Source organism: Salmo trutta, chromosome 3, assembly GCF_901001165.1.
Source record: "Salmo trutta chromosome 3, fSalTru1.1, whole genome shotgun sequence".
Taxonomy (NCBI): Eukaryota; Metazoa; Chordata; class Actinopteri; order Salmoniformes; family Salmonidae; genus Salmo; species Salmo trutta.
In genome coordinates this window covers 5,963,553-5,983,439 of record NC_042959.1, presented here as the reverse complement: position 1 = coordinate 5,983,439, position 19,887 = coordinate 5,963,553, and the positions used below count along the sequence as shown (strand labels likewise).

Here is a 19,887-nt window from a genome sequence, read left to right as displayed (position 1 = left end):
AATACATTTATGAACTTCTTTGAGGAAAAGATCATGATCATTAGAAAGCAAATTACGGACTCCTCTTTAAATCTGGGTATTCCTCCAAAGCTCCATTGTCCTGAGTCTGCACAACTCTGCCAGGACCTTGGCTCAAGGGAGATACTAAAGTGTTTTAGTACTATATCTCTTGACACAATGATGAAAATAATCATGGCCTCCAAACCCTCAAGCTGCATACTGGACCCTATTCCAACTAAACTACTGAAAGAGCTGCTTCCTGTGCTTGGCCCTCCTATGTTGAACATAATAAACGGCTCTCTATCCACCGGATGTGTACCAAGCTCACTAAAAGTGGCAGTAATAAAGCCTCTCTTGAAAAAGCCGAATCTTGACCCAGAAATTATAAAAAACTATCGGCCTATATCGAATCTTCCATTCCTCTCAAAAATTTTAGAAAAAGCTGTTGCACAGCAACTCACTGCCTTCCTGAAGACAAACAATGTATACGAAACGCTTCAGTCTGGTTTTAGACCCCATCATAGCACTGAGACTGCACTTGTGAAGGTGGTAAATGACCTTTTAATGACGTCAGACCGAGGCTCTGCATCTGTCCTCGTGCTCCTAGATCTTAGTGCCGCTTTTGATACCATCGATCACCACATTCTTTTGGAGAGATTGGAAACCCAAATTGGTCTACATGGACAAGTTCTGGCCTGGTTTAGATCTTATCTGTCGGAAAGATATCAGTTTGTCTCTGTGAATGGTTTGTCCTCTGACAAATCAATTGTACATTTCGGTGTTCCTCAAGGTTCCGTTTTAGGACCACTATTGTTTTCACTATATATTTTACCTCTTGGGGATGTCATTCGAAAACATAATGTTAAATTTCACTGCTATGCGGACGACACACAGCTGTACATTTCAATGAAACATGGTGAAGCTCCAAAATTGCCCTCGCTAGAAGCCTGTGTTTCAGACATAAGGAAGTGGATGGCTGCAAACTTTCTACTTTTAAACTCGGACAAAACAGAGATGCTTGTTCTAGGTCCCAAGAAACAAAGAGATCTTCTGTTCAATCTGACAATTAATCTGGATGGTTGTACAGTCGTCTCAAATAAAACTGTGAAGGACCTCGGTGTTACTCTGGACCCTGATCTCTCTTTTGAAGAACATATCAAGACTGTTTCAAGGACAGCTTTTTTCCATCTACGTAACATTGCAAAAATCAGAAACTTTCTGTCCAAAAATGACGCAGAAAAATTAATCCATGCTTTTGTTACTTCTAGGCTGGACTACTGCAATACTCTACTTTCCGGCTACCCGGATAAAGCACTAAACAAACTTCAGTTAGTGCTAAATACGGCTGCTAGAATCCTGACTAGAACCAAAATATTTGATCATATTACTCCAGTGCTAGCCTCCCTACACTGGCTTCCTGTTAAGGCAAGGGCTGATTTCAAGGTTTTACTGCTAACCTACAAAGCATTACATGGGCTTGCTCCTACCTATCTTTCCGATTTGGTCCTGCCGTACATACCTACACGTACCCTACGGTCACAAGACGCAGGCCTCCTAATTGTCCCTAGAATTTCTAAGCAAACGGCTGGAGGTAGGGCTTTCTACTATAGAGCTCCATTTTTATGGAATGGTCTGCCTACCCATGTGAGAGACGCAGACTCAGTCTCAACCTTTAAGTCTTTACTGAAGACTTATCTCTTCAGTAGGTCCTATGATTAAGTGTAGTCTGGCCCAGGGGTGTGAAGGTGAACGGAAAGGCTGGAGCAACGAACCGCCCTTGCTGTCTCTGCCTTGCCGGTTCCCCTCTTTCCACTGGGATTCTCTGCCTATAACCCTATTACAGGGGCTGAGTCACTGACTTACTGGTGTTCTTCCATGCCGTCCATGGGAGGGGTGCGTCACTTGAGTGGGTTGAGTCACTGACGTGGTCTTCCTGTCTGGGTTGGCGCCCCCCCTTGGGTTGTGCCACGGCGGAGATTTTGTGGGCTATACTCGGCCTTGTCTTCGGACGGTAAGTTGGTGGTTGTAGACATCCCTCTAGTGGTGTGGGGGCTGTGCTTTGGCAAAGTGGGTGGGGTTATATCCTGCCTGTTTGGCCCTGTCCGGGGGTATCATCGGATGGGGCCACAGTGTCTTCTGATCCCTCCTGTCTCAGCCTCCAGTATTTATGCTGCAGTAGTTTATGTGCCGGGGGGCTAGGGTCAGTCTGTTTCCTCTGGAGTATTCTCTTGTCTTATCCGGTGTCCTGTGTGAATTTAAATATGCTCTCTCTAATTCTCTCTTTCTCTCTTTCTTTCTTTCACTCGGAGGACCTGAGCCCTAGGACCATGCCTCGGGACTACCTGGCATGATGACTCCTTGCTGTCCCCAGTCCACCTGGCCATGCTGCTGCTCCAGTTTCAACTGTTCTGCCTGCGGCCACGGAACCCTGACCTTTTCACCGGACGTGCTTGTTGCACCCTCGACAACTACAATGATTATTATTATTTGACCATGCTGGTCATTTATGAACATTTTAACATCTTGACCATGTTCTGTTATAATATCCACCCGGCACAGCCAGAAGAGGACTGGCCACCCCTCATAGCCTGGTTCCTCTCTAGGTTTCTTCCTAGGTTTTTGGCCTTTCTAGGGAGTTTTTCCTAGGGAGTTTTTCCTAGCCACCGTGCCTCTTTCACATGCATTGCTTGCTGTTTGGGGTTTTAGGCTGGGTTTCTGTACAGCACTTTGAGATTTCAGCTGATTTACGAAGGGCTATATAAATAAATTTTATTTTATTTGATTTGAATTACCCCATACAGAATACATTCCAATACTCTACTCTTTAATTACCCCATACAGAATACATTCCAATACTCTACTCTTTAATTACGCCATATATTCCATGCAGGTTCAAAACATGGACAAAGAACTTTCATCTTCTATGCAATAGAAAACATTGATATGTGTATGTTGTGGTAAAATAAAGATTGCGTAGACCATAGGTGGAAAGGGCAGTACATTTGTATAATATGGATGGCTTTGATGTGGTACTGTAATTCACATCAAAGCAAAACGTAGCACCCAGAGGTCCCACTGGAGTGATTTATTGTGTGTGTTATTCCGGCATGTTCAGGTCACGTCTTTCCACAGAAGTGCCTTCATGAACTCTTATCTCCCTGTGCTAACTGATGTTAAGCTATTCCATCATAATTTCCATCACAAAGTATGTCCAAATGCTTCGTTTTTAAAATTATGTCAGAATGTTGGAGTGTGCCCCTGGCTATCAGTAAATAAAACTTTAAAAAAGAAAATCGTGCCGTCTGATTTGCTTAATATAAGGAATTTGAAAATATTTATACTTTTAGTTTAACTTTTGATAGTTAAGTACATTTTATCAATTACAGTTACTTTTGATACTTAAAGTATATTTAAAAACAAATACTTTTTTGACTTTTACTGAAGTAGTATTTCACTGGGGGACTTTCACTTTTACTTAAGTCATTTTATATTAAGGTATCTTTACTTTTACTCAAGTTTGACAATTGGGTACTTTTTTCCACCACTGATAACTTAGAGTTCAAACTGTAAGAGTTTTCTTTATTACTATGCTGTTATCTATTCGAATACCTATATTATAATGAACAAATCAATATTTATAGATCTGGAAGCATATACCATTTAACTTGAATGATGGCAGCTATATGCTTCCATAAACAGAGGCCCCCACATGAGTATGTTGTTACTGTGTCATGAATGAGTAAGATATTACATTAGGCCTTCCATACAGTACCATTCATACAAATACACGTTCAACTAGTGCTGGGGAGTAGTAAACCACATGTAGTTCAACTAGTAGTTTAACTATATTTAGCAGTAGCTTGGTGGTGGTTTAACTAAATTCTAATCTAGGTAGTGTTTTCAGTAGTTAATTACTGTTTTACCATGTAGCGGTGTAGCTAACTACTGGAACTATACACTACTGTTTTACCCTGTAGCGGTGTAGCTAACTACCCACTACTGTTTTACCCTGAAGCAGTATAGCTAAATACTGGAACTACACACTACTGTTTTACCATGTAGCGGTGTAGCTAACTACTGGAACTACACACTACTGTTTTACCATGTAGCGGTGTAGCTAACTACTGGAACTACACACTACTGTTTTACCATGTAGCGGTGTAGCTAACTACTGGAACTACACACTACTGTTTTACCATGTAGCGGTGTAGCTAACTACTGGAACTACACACTACTGTTTTACCATGTAGCGGTGTAGCTAACTACTGGAACTACACACTACTGTTTAACCCTGTAGCGGTGTAGCAAACTACACACTACTGTTTTACCATGTTGCGGTGTAGCTAACTACTGGAACTACACACTACTGTTTTAGCAATAATTGTCTTTATTTTTTGGCATCAGACCTTCCTAATTCTCACTTGAAACATTTGTTGTTGTGTTTAATAGGCTGAATTACACATTCTGTTAACATCTGACTCCAGATCTGTTCTTGCAATTTGTATTCTATGACATTTTAGATTTAGATATGATAATTTATCAGGAAGTAGTTTTTATGTATTGAACTACTTTTTTAAAGTAACTTAAGTTAAGTAAACTATATTTTTCTTGAGGGTAGGTTTGGTGTAGGTTTACTTCTTCCAGTGTAAGTCATTGGTAGCTTGGTAAACAATCTTTTCAGAGTATTCCCCAACACCGCGTTAAAAACATAATTATTGTTAGCTTCCTGTTTCCTAAATGGTGCAATACTTTACTCCTAGAAACATCTGATCCATTTATTTACAACCTCAGAGGAGCTTTTGTGTATGTGGGTCAAAACGCAAGACCTTTAGGAAAAACTGTTATAGAGTATACTCTATTTCCGTCTTCAAGTTATGAGGCACGGTAGTTCAGGTTGATCATGCTTCTCTCCCTCTATCCCACCTCTCCAGCTAAACAAACTAAATCCAATGAAAAGAGTAGTATTAGAAATTCCCATGTTGTTTACTTTTAAAAGATATCGCTTCTGTACTTCAGAGGGCCACTGCCAACCTGCCGTGCTCTTCTTACTTCACTTCACCAGCTAAACAAATAGTCTAACCTAACCAAAACACTTTATCATCAACACAATGACAACTGTTATTTACATCTTCAAGGTAGTTCAGAGGGCCACTGCTACTATGCAAAGCTTTTTCTCTCTCTCACTCCACTTCTCCAGCTAAATAAACAGTCTCAGCAGTCCCAGACGTAGCAGGGTGGAGGGGCCTCCATTCCCGGCCCCTGATTGGACCACAGGCCCCTGAATGGCTCCATTGAGCACCACAGGAAGAATTTGGGGAGACTCTCTCTCTCCCCCTTTCCCTCGCTCTCTCCCTCGCTCTCTCCCTCTATCTGCCTCTCTCTCTCTCTCTCTCTCTCTCTACTTCTCCCTCTCCCTCTTTCCCCTGCTCTCTCCCTCGCTCTCTCCCTCTCTCTCTCTCTCCCTCTCTCTCTCTCTGTGTCTACTTCTCCCTCTCTCCCTCTATCTGCCTCTCTCTCTCTCTCTCTCTTTCTTTCTTTCTTTCATTCTCTTTTGGTCAGTAGAGGAATGTGTGTGATTTGGCTAAACAGCTGACCACTCATTTCGCAGTCACGCAGCAAACCTCCTTCTCCCTCCCTCCCTCCATCTCTCCCTCTCTCCTTCTCTCTCTACCCCCTTCTTTAATTTTCATGTCTTTCAGTCCTTGTTGCGTTCCCTGTTGTACTGCGGTTGTGAACCTTGTGAACTGTTAATCCTGCGGTCAGTCAGTCGGTGGGTTCATTGGTCTGTACATCACAGGAGCCATGGTGGCAGTAAACGGCTCAGGGGAGAAGTGGAGGCTGGTGTTATTGGGGGCTTTCCTCATCTGTGGGTTAATCCTGGAGTTTGGTAAGTGACTTTATTTCCTCTCTGTGTGGCTGTGGATAATGTGCATTCCTAAACATCCACTAGGCTAGTGAGGTACAGGAGGAGATCAGTAGATGGTTGCATTACTCTGACTTATTGTGAACTTTGATGGCATTTCTTGAGTTAGTTACATTTCATTTGGTTTCACCTCATGCAGTCTGTCTGTATAGTAAATTCCTTTGCAGGATATTCCTGTTATTGCCCAAGTATGGTTACCAATGGCATACTGCAATGTTTTAATCTAACATCAAATCAACATTCGACTCTTCGTGCTTTTATTTGTTGCATTGACCTGGAACTTACTGTGCTTGTGACTATGGTTAAGTGTATTTCAAAGAATACAAATTCAATATTGGATACTTGCTCTGCAGGACAGTGCCAGCAGGATGAGCAAGAGGGACGGACCACCCCACCAGACCGTAAGCCCAAATCCAGTAAGGGTAAACCAGTGAGGGGAGCAGGTAAAGCCACAACCAAACCCAAGGTTAAAGCAACACTGGCTCCACCATCAGCAGCCAACCAGGGACCTGTTCACCTGACACAGGTAGAATTGAATACATTTCAAATTATTCGCGAGAGAAAGCCTCATTTTGCATTTTCATAATCTTGAGGCTGCCATGACAGATTGGCGTCTTCATAAAATCTGTACATATACATAGTCCACATTAAAGATAAACATTATGTACACAAATCAAAAAAACACTTGAATGTTTGAGATATTTGACACAATCAACGGATGTTGGTGGAGTAATGTCTACTAATAAAGTGCAAATTACAAACATTCACAAAAGCTCTGACGAAGCTTGAACAAAAATAAGTAATACTAGCGAAAAGCAATGTGATGGCTTCTCTTTTGTTTAAACGTAATGAACACTAAAGGTTAACTGCCGTGCGTGTTTCTCCTCCCTGGTTTATACCATAGGTGGTGAACAAGGGGAAGTTCCAGCATGTGGGGGACAGTCTGAGCATCCGGTCCGGCGACACCCTGGAGCTGAGGTGTAAAGGGAACCCTGTTGGGTGGGGCGTTCCTGTTTACCTGGAGGAGGACGACGAGGGGAGACTCAGGTGAGACTCCGGGGCCTTTTGACGATGTGACTCCACGGCAACAAGGACTCACTAGAAAAAAGGGACCTGTCTCAATGTTGACTTGCCTGTATAAAACTTAAATAATAAAAAAACGACTTCTTGCAAGGATAGTCCAATATTAGTTGCTGAGTCATCAAATCAAATCAAACCTTATTTGTCACATGCGCCGAATACAACAGGTGTAGAGAGAACAGTTTATGACTTGGGTGACTGGAATCTTTCAGAATTATTTGGGCTTTCCTCTGACACCGCCTAGTATATAATCCTGGATAGCAGGAAGCTTGGCCCCAGTGATGTACTGGGCCGTACGCACTATCCTCTGTAGCGCCTTGCGGTCGGAGGCCGAGCAGTTGCCATACCAGGCGATGATGCAACCGGTCAGGATGCTCTCGATGGTGCAGCTGTAGAACTTTTTGAGGATCTGGGGACTCGTGCCAAATCTTTTCAATCTCTTGAGGGGGGAAATGTGTTATCGTGCCCTCTTCACTACTGTCTTGGTGTGTTTGGACCATGACAGTTTGTTGGTGATGTGGACACCAAGGAACTTGAAATACTCGACCCGCTCCACTACAGCCCTGTCGATGTTAATGGGGGTCTGTTCGCCTGCCTTTTCCTGCAGTCCACAATCAGCTCCTTTGTCTTGCTCACATTGAGGGAGAGGTTGTTGTCCTGGCACCACACTGCCAGGTCTCTGACCTCCTCCTTATAGGCTGTCTTATCGTTGTCGGTGATCAGGCCTACAGCTCTTGTGTCGTCAGCAAACTTAATGATGGTATTGGATAGGCCACGCAGTCAGGGGGTGAAAATGGAGTACAGGAGGGAACTAAGCACGCACCCCTGAGGGGCCCCCATGTTGAGGATCAGCGTGGCAGACATGTTGTTGTCTACCCTTACCACCTGGGGGCGGCCCGTCAGCAAGTCCAGGATCCAGTTGCAGAGGGAGGTGTTTAGTCCCAGGGTCCTAGCTTAGTGATGAGCTTGTGGGCACTATGGTGTTGAACGCTGAGCTGTAGTCACTTATTGATGAAGCCTATGACTGAGGTGGTGTACTCCTCAATGCCATTGGATGAATCCCGGAACATATTCCAGTCTGTGCTAGCAAAACAGTCCTGTAGCCTAGCATCCGCGTCATCTGACCACTTCCGTAGTGAGCGAGTCACTGGTACTTCCTGCTTTAGTTTTGCTTGTAAGCAGGAATCAGGAGGAAACAATTATGATCTTGGTAGATAGTGTGGTCTACAGCTTATCATGAGGTACTCTACCTCAGGCGAGCAATACCTCGAGACTTCTTTAACATTAGACATCTCGCACCAGCTGGTATTGACAAATAGACATACAACCCCGCCCCTCGTCTTACCAGACGTAGCTTCTCTGTCCTGCCGATGCATGGAAAATCCCGTCAGCTCTATATTATCCGTGTCGTCGTTCAGCCACGACTCGGTGAAACACAAGATATTACAGTTTTTGATGTCCCGTTGGTAGTTTAATCTTCCCGGATAGTCTTGATCAATAGTAGGGATGGTAGTGGAGGTGTACTCACCCGCCTACGAATTCTCAGAAGGCAGCCCGACCTCCGCTCCCTTTTTCTCCGTCGGGGATATGGGCCCGTTCCCGAGAAAGCAGTGTATCCTTTGCGTCGGACTCGTTAAAGAAAAAATCTTTGTTCGCATCTGGTGTGAGGGACTCATTTCTTGCCTCTCTATTTGTATAGAGATGCTGTATGTAGGCCTGTGTGGCTTTGGTGTGAGGGACTCTTGTTTCTTTGTGTTCGTACAGGACGGTGCAGCATGACCGGTACGGCACCCTGACCCTGTCCAACTCTACAGGAGCAGACACTGGAGAATACACCTGCTTCCCATGTACTGTGAAGAAAGGGACTGCAGGAAGGTGTACGACAAGGCTGTCAAAGTCTTTGTCTTCTTCCCTGGTACTAAGTCCCGACCTCCTGACATAGGAGTTGTTACCATGGCTACGTTCCAAAAGGCACCCTGGTTTCTATGTAGTGCACTCCATTTGACCAGGGCCAAATGACCCATTCTTTGACCAAAGAAATGCATTACATTGGGGTTGGGAATAGGATGAACTGAGACACAAGCTTGTGTAATCACCAGGTCCCAAATAGCACCCTGTTCCCTGTATAGTGCAGTACGTTTGACCAGGGGCCCATAGGGTTCTGTTCAAAAATTGTGCATTATATAGGAAATAGGGCGTCATATGTGCCGCACAGTATAACAGTTGTCTGCCCCTCCCCCCAGACCCACAGGAGCTGTTTGTCCCCTCCTCCTCCTACTATGAGGTCATCCAGCTGAGGACCAATTGGCCAACAGTCCTCCCCTGTCAGGTGACATCACCTGACGCCAAGGTGAGTTCAGAACAGATCTGGCGGGATTAGATTAGATAATACAGAATTACCTCTTGCTTATGACAAGGCATTTCAAGCCTTGTCATAAGCACATTTGACCATGCGCCTATCATATTTGACTATTTTCTCATAATGTGCTACAATTTATGTGGGGAAATACACAACATCCTATTGCTGTAGCTGTACTATATCACCGGGTCTACACGCCAGGTGAGGTCATCAGGACCGGGGTCTACACGCCAGGCGAGGTCATCAGGACTGGGCTAAACATAACACAGGTCTTTATTTAACTAGACAAGTCAGTTAAGAACAAATTCTTATTTACAATGATGGCCTACCCCGGCCAAACCCTAACCCGGACGACGCAAATGTGCGAGCCACCCTATGGGGACTCCCAATCACAGCCGGTTGTGATACAGCCCGGGATCAAACCAGGGTCTGTAGTGACGCCTCTAGCACCGAGATGCAGTGCCTCAGACCGCTGCGCCACTCGGGAGGCCCAGGGAGGAGGTTCTTTACATCAAAGCGAGGAGCATGGGAATCAGACAATAATATCAGGAATCAACAACTATTTCTTTTTTGTAATGCCTGCTTCCAACTCACGCTCTGAAACACATAGATCCCCTGAACGCAGCTCCCTCTCCAGATCCCAATCACCTGAATTCTGATCACCTGTTCACACACCTGTATGTCATTATCACACACTATTTAGTTCAGTTCTTTGCACCTCATCATTGTGAGGTATTGTTTGTTTTGTGACACATGTTTTCAGGACCGCTCTTTTTCCCGTGATTTATGCCTCCCGTGTATGTAGTCAAATGACCTAGAGGCCTCATGGGTGGAATGTTATTCATATTTTTCATAATTAATCAATATTATACAAAATGTAAAAAAAATGAATATCTGGTGTTTCTATGTCAAATGGTTTTTGTTATATTTCAGTCCTCTGTGAAGTATATAAAGTGTAATATTGGGATGCAAACTCAAAATGTAATACATTTCATCTCTATATCTGACATGGTACAGGTGTCTTCTTTTCTTAAGCCCATAACCATGTGTGTGAGGTGAATACTTTTGTTTCAAAGTAGATTTGTTTAAGACTACCCAGAAACACTCTGTGTGACACTGATTTAGCCCACTGCACTAAAAGGTTCATTAACAATCACCTGGAGTAGGCAGATCAACAAAGGTCCGTTCAAAATAGGTTGAAGGTTCTACCCCGTTACACTTACGGTGTCTATATTAGGACAGCCTCAACTCCTTGTGATCCTGAGGCCGTCCTAATATCAGTAGCGTAAAGTACTTAAGTGAAAATACTTTAAATTACCACTTAAGTAGTATTTTGGTGTATCTGTACTTTAATTTACCATTTTGACAACTTTTACTTTTACTTCAATACATTCCTAAAGAAAATGATGTACTTTTTACTCCATACATTTTCCCTGACACCCAAAAGTACTCGTTACATTTTGAATGCTTAGCAGGACAGGAACATCGTCCAATTTTCACACTTATCATCAGAAACATCCCTGGTCATCTCTACTGCCTCTGATCTGGAGGACTAACTAAACACACATGCTTCGCTTGTAAATTATGTCTAAATGTTGGAGTGTGCTGCTGGCTCTCCGAAAATTTTAAAAACAAGAAAATTGTATACTATTGATACTTAAGTATATTTAAACCAAATACTTTTAGACTTTTACTCAAGTAGTATTTTACTGGGTGACTTTTACTTTAATGTCATTTTCTATAAGGTTTCTTTACTTTTTACTTAAGTATGATGATTGGGTACTTTTTCCCACCACTGCCTAACATGGACACTATAGTCAAGAATATGCTCTCCACTCACTATAAAGTAATTAACTCACCTGGTCATCCTTAGGTGTCTCTGCACCGGGAGTTTCCCCCGGTTAGAGGTGGCGGTGGACGGGGCGGAGATCACGTTTGTAATGTTAAACAGGGATTCACTATCCACCGGGCCCAAGCTGCACCACGCCGGGGGAGCTGTACTGCGTGGCCAGCCTCGGAAAACCTCAAGGCAGAGCTCCGTCCAGTACATGCTTATATACGTCAACTGTAAGTCCATGGATTTGTATCTTAAAACAACAGCTAGCCTCTTCCCCAGGGGTAGCCACTCATGGAATTAAAATGACTAGTGCGGACGTTCCTTGTCAAGTCACGTTCCTTGATGGGTGGACTGGCAGACATATTGACTGTTATATATTAAATACCAGTTTTATTTGTCACAAGCACCGAATACAAAAAGGTGTAGACCTATACAGTGAAATGCTGAATACAACAGGTGTAGTAGACCTTACAAGTGAAATGATGAATGCAACAGGTGTAGTAGACCTCACAGTGAAATGCTGAATACAACAGGTGTAGTAGACCTTACAGTGAAATGCTGAATACAAACAGGTGTAGGTAGACCTCACAGTGAAATGCTGAATACAACAGGTGTAGTAGACCTTACAGTGAAATGCTGAATACAACAGGTGTAGTAGACCTTACAGTGAAATGCTGAATACACAGGTGTAGTAGATCTTACAGTGAATGCTGAATACAACAGGTGTAGGTAGACCTTACAGTGAAATGCTGAATACTACAGGTGTAGTAGACCTTACAGTGAAATGCTGAATACAACAGGTGTAGTAGACCTTACAGTGAAATGCTGAATACAACAGGTGTAGTAGACCTCACAGTGAAATGATGAATACAACAGGTGTAGTAGACCTTACAGTGAAATGCTGAATACAACAGGTGTAGAACTTACAGTGAAATGCTGAATACAAACAGGTGTAGTAGACCTTACAGTGAAATGCTTGCTTACAAGCCCTTAACCAACAATGCAGTTTTAAGAATATACCAACAACAACAAAAAGTAAAGAGATAAGAATAATAAATAATTTAAGAGCAGCAGTAAATAACAATAGTGAGACTATATACAGGGGGTACCGGTACAGAGTCAATGTGGAGGCTATATACAGGGGGTACCGGTACAGAGTCAATGTGGAGACTATACAGGGGTAACCGTACAGAGACAATGTGGAGGCTATATACAGGGTGTTACAGTACAGAGTCAATGTGGAGGCTATATACAGGGGGTAACCGTACAGAGTCAATGTGGAGGCTATATACAGGGGGTACCGGTACAGAGTAAATGTGGAGGCTATATACAGGGTGGTACCGTACAAGAGACAAAGGTGGATGGCTAGTATACAGGGTGTTACAGTACAGAGTCAATGTGGAGGGGCTATATACAGGGGGTAACCGGTTACAGAGGTCAATGTGGAAGCTATATACAGGGGGTACCGTACAGAGTCAATGTGGAGGCTATATACCAGGGGGTACCGGTACAGAATCAATGTGAGGCTATATACAGGGTGTTACGGTACAGAGTCAATCGTGGAGGCTATATACAGGGTGTTACGTACAGAGTCCAATATGGAGGCTATATACAGGGGGTACCGTACAGAGTCAATGTGGAGGCTATATACAGGGGTACCGGTACAGAGTCAATGTGGAGACTATATACAGGGGGTACCGGTACAGAGTCAATGTGAGGCTATATACGGGGGGTACCGGTACAGAGTCAATGTGGAGACTAATATACAGGGGGGGGTAACCGGGTAACAGAGTCAATGTGGAGGCTATATTCAGGGGGTAACGGTACAGAGTCAATGTGGAGGGCTATATACAGGGTTTACGGTACAGAGTCAATGTGGAGGCTATATACAGGGGGTACCGGTACAGAGTCAATGTGGAGGCTATATACAGGGGATACCGGTACAAGTCAATGTGGAGACTATATACAGGGGTGTTACGGTACAGAGTCAATGTGGAGGCTATATACAGGGGGGGTACCGTACAGAGTCAATGTGGAGGCTATATACAGGGGGGTACCGGTACAGAGTAAATGTGGAGACTATATACAGGGGGTACCGGTACAGAGTCAATGTGGAGGCTATATACAGGGGGTACCGGTACAGAGTCAATGTGGAAGCTATATACGGGTGTTACGGTACAGAGTCAATATGGAGGCTATATACAGGGGGGTACCGGTACAGAGACAATGTGGAGGCTATATACAGGGTTGTTACAGTACAGAGTCAATGTGGAGGCTATATACAGGGGGTACCGGTACAGAGTCAATGTGGAAGCTATATACAGCGGGGGGTAACCGGTACAGAGTCAATGTGGAGGCTATATACAGGGGGTACCGTTACAAGAGTCCGATATGGAGGCTATATAACAGGGGGTACCGGTTACAGAGTCCAATGTGGAGGCTATATACAGGGGGTACTGGTACAGAGTCAATGTGGAGGCTGTATACAGGGTGTTTAACGGTACAGAGTCAATGTGGAGGCTATATACAGGGTGTTTACGGTACAGAGTCAATGTGGAGGCTATATACAGGGTGTTACGGTACAGAGTCAATATGGAGGCTATATACAGGGGGTACCGGTACAGAGTCAATGTGGAGCCTATATACAGGGTGTACGGTTCAGAGTCATTGTGGAGGCTATATACAGGGTGTTACGGTACAGAGTCAATGTGGAGGCTATATACAGGGGTACCGGTACAGAGTCAATGTGGAGGCTATATACAGGGGTACCGGTACAGAGTCAATGTGGAGGTTATACAGGGGGTACCGGTACAGAGTCAATGTGGAGCTATATACAGGGGTACCGGTACAGAGTCAATGTGGAGACTATATACAGGGTGTTACGGTACAGAGTCAATGTGGAGGCTATATACAGGGGTACCGGTACAGAGTCAATGTGGAGGCTATATTCAGGGGGTACCGGTACAGAGTCAATGTGGAGGCTATATACAGGGTGTTACGGTACAGAGTCAATGTGGAGGCTATATACAGGGGGTACCGGTACAGAGTCAATGTGGAGGCTATATACAGGGGTACCGGTACAGAGTCAATGTGGAGACTATATACAGGGTTACGGTACAGAGTCAATGTGGAGGCTATATACAGGGGGTACCGGTACAGAGTCAATGTGGAGGCTATATACAGGGGGTACCGGTACAGAGTCAATGTGGAGCTATATACAGGGGGTACCGGTACAGAGTCAATGTGGAGGCTATATACAGGCACCGTACAGAGTCAATGTGGAGGCTATACAGGGGGTACCGGTACAGAGTCAATGTGGAGGCTATATACAGGGGGTACCGGTACAGAGACAATGTGGAGGCTATATACAGGTGGACAGTACAGAGTCAATGTGGAGGCTATATACAGGGGTACCGGTACAGAGTCAATGTGGAGCTATATACAGGGGTACGGTACAGAGTCAATGTGGAGGCTATATACAGGGGGTACCGGTACAGAGTCAATGTGGAGGCTATATACAGGGGTACCGGTACAGAGTCAATGTGGAGGCTATATACAGGGGGTACTGGTACAGAGTCAATGTGGAGGCTATATACAGGGTTACGGTACAGAGTCAATGTGGAGGCTATATACAGGGTGTACGGTACAGAGTCAATGTGGAGGCTATATACAGGGTGTTACGGTACAGAGTCAATGGAGGCTATATACAGGGGGTACCGGTACAGAGTCAATGTGGAGCCTATATACAGGGTACGGTACAGAGTCAATGTGGAGGCTATATACAGGGTGTTACGGTACAGAGTCAATGTGGAGGCTATATACAGGGGTACCGGTACAGAGTCAATGTGGAGGCTATATACAGGGGTACCGGTACAGAGTCAATGTGGAGGCTATATACAGGGGGTACCGGTACAGAGTCAATGTGGAGCTATATACAGGGGTACCGGTACAGAGTCAATGTGGAGACTATATACAGGTGGTACGGTACAGAGTCCATGTGGAGGCTATATACAGGGGTACCGGTACAGAGTCAATGTGGAGGCTATATACAGGGGGTACCGGTACAGAGTCAATGTGGAGACTATATACAGGGGGGGGGGGGGGTACCGGTACAGAGTCAATGTGGAGGCTATATACAAGGGGGTACCGGTACAGAGTCAATGTGGAGGCTATATACAGGGTGTTTAGGTACAGAGTCAATATGGAGGCTATATACAAGGGGTACCGGTACAGAGACCAATGTGGAGGCTATATACAGGGTGTTACAGTACAGAAGTCAATGTGGAGGCTATATACAGGGTGTTACGGTACAGAGTCAATGTGGAGGCTATATACAAGGGGTACCGGTACAGAGTCAATGTGGAGGCTATATACAGGGGGTTACCGGTACAGAGTCATGTGGAGGCTATATACAGGGGGTAACCGGTACAGTAATCAATGTGGAGGCTATATACGGGGGGGGTACCGGTACAGAGTCAATGTGGAGACTATATACAGGGGGGTACCGGTACAGAGCAATGGGAGGCTATATACTAGGGGCGTACCGGTACAGAGACACAATGTGGAGACTAATTACAGGTGTTTACAGTACAGAGTCAATGTGGAGGCTATATACAGGGGGTACCGGTACAGAGTCAATGTGGAAGCTATATACAGGGGGCACCGGTACAGAGTCAATGTGGAGGCTAGATACGGGGGTACCGGTACAGAATCAATGTGGAGGCTATATACCAGGGGTACCGGTACAGAGTCATGTGGAGGCTATATACAGGGGTATCGGTACAGAGTCAATTGTGGAGGCTATATACGGGGGTACCGGTACAGAGTCAATGTGGAGGCTATATACAGGGTGTACCGGTACAGAGTCAAGGTGGAGGCTATATACAGGGGGTACTGGTACAGAGTCAATGTGGAGGCTATATACAGAGGTGTACCCGGTCAGAGTCAATGGGGGGACTATATACAGGTGTACCGGTACAGAGTCAATGTGGAGGCTATATACAGGTGTACCGGTACAGAGTCAATGTGGAGGCTATATACAGGGGGGTACTGGTACAGAGTCAATGTGGAGGCTATATACAGGGGTACCGGTACAGAGTCAATGTGGAGGCTATATACAGGGTGTTTACGGATACAGAGTCGAATATGGAGGCTATATACAGGGGGGTACCGGTACAGAGACAACTGTGGAGGCTATATACAGGGTGTTTCCAGTACAGATACAATGTGGGAGGTAACGGTATATACAGCGGGGGGGTACCGGTACAGAGTTAATGTGGAGGCTATATACAGGGGGTACCGGTACAGAGACAATGTGGAGGCTATATACAGGGGATACCGGTACAGAGTCCACTGTGGAGTCTATACACGGGGATACCGGTAGCAGAGTCCTTGTGGACGGCTAGATACAGGGGGGTACCGGTACAGAGACAATGTGCGGGGGCACTGGTGTCGACGTGGTAATTGAGGTAAGTATGTACTTATTGGAAGGTATTAAATGTTTTGTGCAAGATGATAACAGAGAGTAGCAGCAGCGTGGTGGGGGTGTTGGGGGTCAATGCAAATAGTCTGGGTAGCCATTGATTAGCTGTTCAGGAGTCTCATGGCTGTCTGTGTTGTCCCCTGCTGTCAGACCCTGTGGCGCCCCGACCCCCAGTGATCCAGGCGTCCTCCAACTCTGTGGCCATTGGTCAGAACCTACAGGTCACCTGTACTGTGATTGGAGAACAGGACGTGGTCATAGACTTCACCTGGGAGTACCCTGGGCAACAGGTATGTTATTGTGCTAACTGGGTCTGCCATGCTTGAGGTCAATCATTTATCATATCAATAGCTAGAGTAGGATTACAGGACAAGTGCAATACTCTACCTCCTGTTATATGATGAGAAACCTCTTGACAGAAGCTTTACACTTAGATACATACAGTACCAGAGAGGCTATATACAGTACAGAGAGGCTACATACAGTACAGACGCTACATACAGTACAGAGAGGCTATATACAGTACAGAGAAAGTATATACAGTACAGAGAGGGTATATACAGTACAGAGAGGCTATATACAGTACAGAGGCTACATACAGTACAGAGAGGCTACATACAGTACAGAGAGGCTATATAACAGTACAAGAAGCTATATACAGTACAGAAGAAGCTATATACAGTACAGAGAGGGTATATTCAGTACAGAGAGGCTATATACAGTACAGAGAGGCTATATACAGTACAGAGAGGCTACATACAGTACAGAGTATATACAGTACAGAGGCTACATACAGTACAGAGAGGCTATATACAGTACAGAGAGGCTACTACAGTACAGAGAGGCTATATACAGTACAGAGGCTACATACAGTACAGAGAGGCTACATACAGTACAGACGCTACATACAGTACAGAGAGGCTATATACAGTACAGAGAGGCTATATACAGTACAGAGAGGCTATATACAGTACAGATAAGCTATATACAGTACAGAGAGGCTATATACAGTACAGAGAGGCTACATACAGTACAGAGAGGCTACATACAGTACAGAGAATCTATATACAGTACAGAGATATACAGTACAGAGAGGCTACATACAGTACAGAGAGGCTACATACAGTACAGAGAGGCTATATACAGTACAGAGAGCTATACAGTACAGAGAGGCTTATACAGTACAGAGAGGCTATATACAGTACAGAGAACATACAGTACAGAGGCTACATACAGTACAGAGAGGCTACATACAGTACAGAGAGGCTACATACAGTCCAGAGAGGCTACATACAGTACAGAGAGGCTACAATTGTAAACTGCTTGTTTCTTTGTGCTGTGTTTGTATGTATGACTGTGGTTGTGTGTCTGTGTTGTGGTTGTGTGTCTGACTGTGGTTGTGTGTCTGTGTTGTGGTTGTGTGTCTGACTGTGGTTGTGTGTCTGTGTTGTGGTTGTGTCTGTGTTGTGGTGTGTCTGTGTTGTGGTTGTGTGTCTGTGTGTGTTGTGTGTCTGACTGTGGTTGTTTGTCTGTGTTGTGGTTGTGTCTGTGTTGTGGTTGTGTGTCTGTGCTGTGGTTGTGTCTGTGTTGTGGTTGTGTGTCTGTGCTGTGGTTGTGTGTCTGTGTTGTGGTTGTGTGTCTGTGCTGTGGTTGTGTTGTGTTGTGGTTGTGTGTCTGTGCTGTGGTTGTGTGTCTGTGTTGTGGTTGTGTGTCTGTGTTGTGGTTGTGTGTCTGGTGTGGTTGTGTGGCTGTGTGTGGTCTGTGTTGTGGTTGTGTGTCTGTGCTGTGGTTGTGTGTCTGTGTTGTGGTTGTGTGTCTGTGCTGTGGTTGTGGTCTGTGTTGTGGTTGTGTGTCTGTGCTGTGGTTGTGTGTCTGTGTTGTGGTTGTGTGTCTGTGCTGTGGTTGTGTGTCTGTGTTGTGGTTGTGTGTCTGTGTTGTGGTTGTGTGTCTGTGTTGTGTTGTGTCTGTGTTGTGTGTCTGTGTTGTGGTTGTGTGTCTGTGTTGTGGTTGTGTGTCTGTGTTGTGGTTGTGTGTCTGTGTTGTGGTTGTGTGTCTGTGCTGTGGTTGTGTGTCTGTGTTGTGGTTGTGTGTCTGTGTGTGTGTCTGTGCTGTGGTTGTGTGTCTGTGTGTGGTTGTGTGTCTGCTGTGGTTGTGTGTCTGTGTGGTGTTGTTTGTGTGGTTTGTGGTTGTGTGTCTGTGTTGTGGTGTGTGTCTGTGTTGTGTGTGTCTGTGTTGTGTCTGTGCTGTGGTTGTGGTCTGTGTTGTGGTTGTGTGATCGGCAGATCGGCAGGCCTCTGTACACCCAGGACAGTGTTCATCCGGACGGAGGAGGTCTGGGGAGGCAGCAGTCCCAGACCATCCTCCTGGTGGATGAGGTGAGGGAGGTGGACGGAGGGACTTACACCTGCACCGCCCAGAACCTGCAAGGCTCCAGAACCACCTCCACCATCATCAAGGTGCTCGCGGCTCCGGCTGCTGCTGCTAAGGATAAGGTCAAAGTCAAGCCCAAGCCTAAGAAACCCTGAGAGTCAATAGACTTCAGATCAGAGATGGGAGAGGGATGGCACTGCCACGAAGGAGAAGGAAGTAGCCTGTCAAGATGGAACTGGAACTGTAGAATTAGAATGTGTTGGTTCTAATTCCATGGGTGGAACCTTGTTTTAAATGACCATTCTACTTCTGACATTACTATGTATGTATACATTACTATGTATGTATACAGTATACATTACTATGTATGTATACATTACTATGTATGTATACTGTGAAGCTATAGGGCTCAATGAGTGAGCTCTCAAGTAGCTCATGTATATCCACCAGCCAGTAGTTACCACACACACAGCATAGAAGGTTTACACAGGGCGGAGGGAAAGAGAAAGCTGGGCGGAAGAATACAAATTGGGGAGAGAGAGAAGGGGGTGGGGGAAGAATAGAGAGAGCCAGACAGCATTCTGAGCATCTACATTGTAGTGAATGTATTTCGATAGACATAATTCATTTGATTTTCAAATCCTAGAGGAATATACAGTAGAATAACGCTCCTGTATCTCCTCTCCACTTTCCACCGACAGGCTTGTTGTTTCTCTAGTGTTCTTTCTTCCTACTACCTATTTTGTCTAAATAAAGAAATGCTTTCATAGTCTACACATAACCTTCTGTAATGCGTGTTTATTGTCTGATGGTCAGATTGTGTCATGGACCAATAC

At 44.9% G+C, this 19,887-nt stretch overlaps 1 protein-coding gene across 1 annotated transcript; it reads left to right on the top strand.

The window, feature by feature from the left end:
- Positions 1–5,472: 5,472 nt before the first annotated feature.
- On the top strand, positions 5,473–19,832 carry LOC115166995 (platelet-derived growth factor receptor-like protein). The gene is given in 14 exon segments (XM_075074262.1): positions 5,473–5,887; positions 6,277–6,449; positions 6,828–6,970; positions 8,768–8,847; positions 8,850–8,918; positions 9,247–9,353; positions 11,236–11,265; positions 11,267–11,299; positions 11,302–11,331; positions 11,333–11,350; positions 11,352–11,381; positions 11,384–11,429; positions 16,832–16,971; positions 18,964–19,832. Coding segments are annotated over 14 exon segments (1,227 nt in total). The 5' UTR covers positions 5,473–5,802; the 3' UTR covers positions 19,207–19,832.
- The last annotated feature ends 55 nt before the right edge of the window (positions 19,833–19,887 follow it).